Raw genomic sequence first — 3,411 nt, 5'->3', positions numbered from 1 at the left:
AGTCTTTTATATGTTATTTATATGTTCTATGCTTTATGCCTTTAACATTTTTATATAATTTAACCTCAACGTTATGTTTCCTTGAGGACTTAGTAAGTAACAACATAGTAAGCACACCCTTAGCACTGAAGCACGACAAAAAACGTATTTAATTCTCCCTTTGTGTGCTGTCAACAGATCGCGACCTGATCACATTCCTGCTCGTCGAATCACAAACGAGTACATTTTTTGCAGCACTTTAAAAGTTCAGGCAGAAGCCTTTTGTTGTCAATAAGAGAATGCGAGCAAAACAGACAATTTCATCCAGACAAGCTGGATTCACCACCAGTCACAAACTAATTACTTAATCTTGTTGGAAGGTAAGTTATAGATCCTAATTTTATAATTATATAAACCTTTATGGGTGATACATTAGCTCTAGCTAGCTCACTGAGATGCTCTTATTTTCTGTCACAGATTTTGCTTATACTATTTTCTTTTTTTATAACAACACAAAAGATAGGTGATTGTACTTTTAACAGTCAAAGTCCTTTTTTCATGTTAGCACACTAGCTAGTTATATGTTGTAGAGTTGACATTACCGGAATCCCCTGTGCCTATGGCATCATTAGGTACTCGGCTGTTGTGAAGCAGATCAGTCATTATTTAATCAGCAATCTTCTTGACGATCTACCTGTGTGGAAGACCAGAGACCTGGTCACCTCAGCATTACTGCATATCACTGTTTTAGTTGGATGGCTAGTAATGGATTCAACAGGTATTTAAGTTTGTTTAGGGTCTAGACTCTAGAGTATGCCTTGCTGATTATGGTCAGCAAGGCATATCCTCGCACGTCCATTGATTCCAGATAGGTAGCTAGATTTAGAAATAGCACAGGTCCTTGACCACGACTCTGCTTTTGTAAGAATAGGTGAGCCGATGTTATTAAATTATCCCAAAAACGGCAATGGCAGGTTGTTTTTCTTTTTTTGGTGTTGATCTCCGGTAACTTGAAAGCATAGCTATATGTTACAAAATCTTTATTTAGGTTGTTGAAAGAAAACTTGGCAAAAGACATGCATAGACAAATATGGTGTCCTTCTTCAGGTTTCTTATAGCCCACAAAATGACAACTTCATCTAGCGCCAGGCTGACAAAAACTGTGAAACAGCAGTACATGGAGCTCCCTCAGGGACACAAGGTGCAGGCCATGTACATCTGGATCGATGGGACAGGAGAAGCACTTCGCTGCAAGACTAGGACTCTGGACTCGGAACCTAAAACTATCGAGGGTACGTCTTTAAGATGTAGTGACCTGACCACCTGGGTGTTTTTAACTTTTATTTGCCCTTAGGCAAATGTTGCCCTTTGTTAATTAGTTAACGTTAGATATCTTAACAATCTAGCTGGCTAAGCACGTCTTAATGAAACGCAGAGCTAAGTAGCCTGTCCAAAAACTACTGCTTATATAAGTGTGATTGAGCTCCTACTTCTTGTATTGTATGTTTCTAATGAGTGTGGTTCTTCACAGATCTCCCAGAGTGGTATTGTTATGGCTCAGGTACATTCCAGTCTGAGGGATCCAACAATGACATGTACCTCATTCCCACGGCCATGTTCAGAGATCCATTTAGGAAAGACCCCAACAAGCTGATCCTATGTGAAGTGTTAAAATACAACCGCAAACCTGCAGGCAAGAACTGGGGCGATTTTAATAATGCTCAGCAGTTTAACATCACATCTGGGTGAGGTGGAGCAGAGCAGATCTCCTAATGACCTTTTTGTCATCTTCCTCAATCAGAAACAAACTTTCGCCAGACGTGTAAGAAGATAATGGACATGGTGGAAAACCATCATCCGTGGTTTGGTATGGAGCAGGAATACACGATTTTCGGCATAGATGGTCATCCTTTTGGCTGGCCTTCAAATGGCTTTCCTGGACCACAAGGTAAACAATTTTACTGACTGGCACTTTTACCCCAGTAAAATCCTTTCAGATCTTTCTGACTCTAGATGACCGTGGGAAAGTTCATACTAGAAGCCTCAAATGAATGGGGGTGTTTGCTTTTTGGAAAAGGTGCATATAGCTGTTCAGTGGGGGCAGATAAAGCTTACGGGAGAGACATCGTGGAGGCCCATTACAGGGCGTGTCTGTATGCTGGGGTTAAGCTCTGTGGCACCAACGCTGAAGTTATGCCTGCACAGGTAAACAATTCTTTGGTAATCTTTTAAAGTTAATGATGACAATGTAATTACACTTGAATGGGTTAAGTGACCCTGCTCCTCTGTCCTCAGTGGGAATTCCAGGTGGGTCCCTGTGAAGGTATCAGCATGGGAGATCATCTTTGGATCGCTCGGTTCATTCTTCATAGGGTTTGTGAAGACTTTGGTGTGATGGTGTCCTTCGACCCCAAGCCCATCACAGGAAACTGGAATGGCGCCGGGTGCCACACCAACTTTAGCACAAAGGATATGCGAGAAGAAGGGGGTTTGAGGTACGACTGGGCGGATGAGTGATTGGTTGGTTTGGGGAAACAGATGATTGGTTAGTTTTTTACTTGGGTGGTGTGTAGTTGGTTTAGAGGGAGAGGTCTGGGTAGATGAGGAGTTGGCTGGTTGTGACACCGTTGAAAATAGAAAAGAGAAGCTGTGAATTTGGGCTACATGGAAAGTTAGCAAAGTTAATAAAAAGAAGGGATGGTCTAAGACTCCTCCCACACCACCTTCTTTTTCTCCTTCCTAGTGTTATTAATATTAATATTAATATGAAGTACACTTTAAGCTAAACACCATGTCCTCCTTCTCTCAGGCATATTGAGGAAGCGATTGAGAAGCTGAGCAAGAGGCATCATTACCACATTCGTGTCTATGATCCCAAAGGTGGCCGGGACAATGCCAGGCGTCTAACTGGCAACCATGAAACGTCCAACATCAATGAATTCTCCGCAGGAGTGGCTAACCGTGGCGCTAGCATCCGCATCCCGCGTTCTGTGGACAGAGATAAACGAGGGTACTTCGAAGACCGCCGGCCGTCAGCCAACTGTGATCCGTATGCTGTGATAGAAGCCCTTATTCGCACGTGTCTCCTCAACGAAGAAGGGGAGGGGCCTATAGAGTACAAGTGAAGTAGGGGTCCGCAAGCCCTGCCCACTGCAGCCCTTCTCATGCCTTGGTCCTTCTGGGGATTGAATTATGCTTTTTTTTCAGGTACTGGAGTTTTTGTGTTTGTACTCACTATACAAGAGAGAAATTAAACATAATTCACTGCATCAGTTGAAAGTTTTCAAAGCAATTTTCACCCCTGTTTTAAGAAGAGCTGTACTTCCAAAGGCTGGCTAAGCTGTTGCACAGTAGAGAGTAGAGACAACAATCCTGCAAACTCGCAGCTAGTTATTTGTGTTCCTGTATGTTGTATCTACTGTATCTACCCTT

At 42.6% G+C, this 3,411-nt stretch overlaps 1 protein-coding gene across 1 annotated transcript; it reads left to right on the top strand.

Moving 5' to 3' along the window:
• Positions 1-274: 274 nt before the first annotated feature.
• Positions 275-3,148, top strand: LOC143491456 (glutamine synthetase-like). Its single transcript, XM_076990480.1, has 7 exons — positions 275-359; positions 1,087-1,271; positions 1,511-1,672; positions 1,781-1,927; positions 2,057-2,184; positions 2,275-2,474; positions 2,789-3,148. The coding sequence occupies exons 2-7, from the start codon at positions 1,106-1,108 to the stop codon at positions 3,102-3,104; spliced, it is 1,119 nt and encodes a 372-aa protein (XP_076846595.1). The 5' UTR covers positions 275-359; positions 1,087-1,105; the 3' UTR covers positions 3,105-3,148.
• Positions 3,149-3,411: the final 263 nt, after the last annotated feature.

This window comes from Brachyhypopomus gauderio, unplaced genomic scaffold (genome assembly GCF_052324685.1).
Source record: "Brachyhypopomus gauderio isolate BG-103 unplaced genomic scaffold, BGAUD_0.2 sc75, whole genome shotgun sequence".
Lineage (NCBI taxonomy): Eukaryota > Metazoa > Chordata > Actinopteri > Gymnotiformes > Hypopomidae > Brachyhypopomus > Brachyhypopomus gauderio.
The sequence above is the reverse complement of the archived record's forward strand: the minus strand, read 5'-3'. Positions and strand labels throughout refer to the sequence as shown.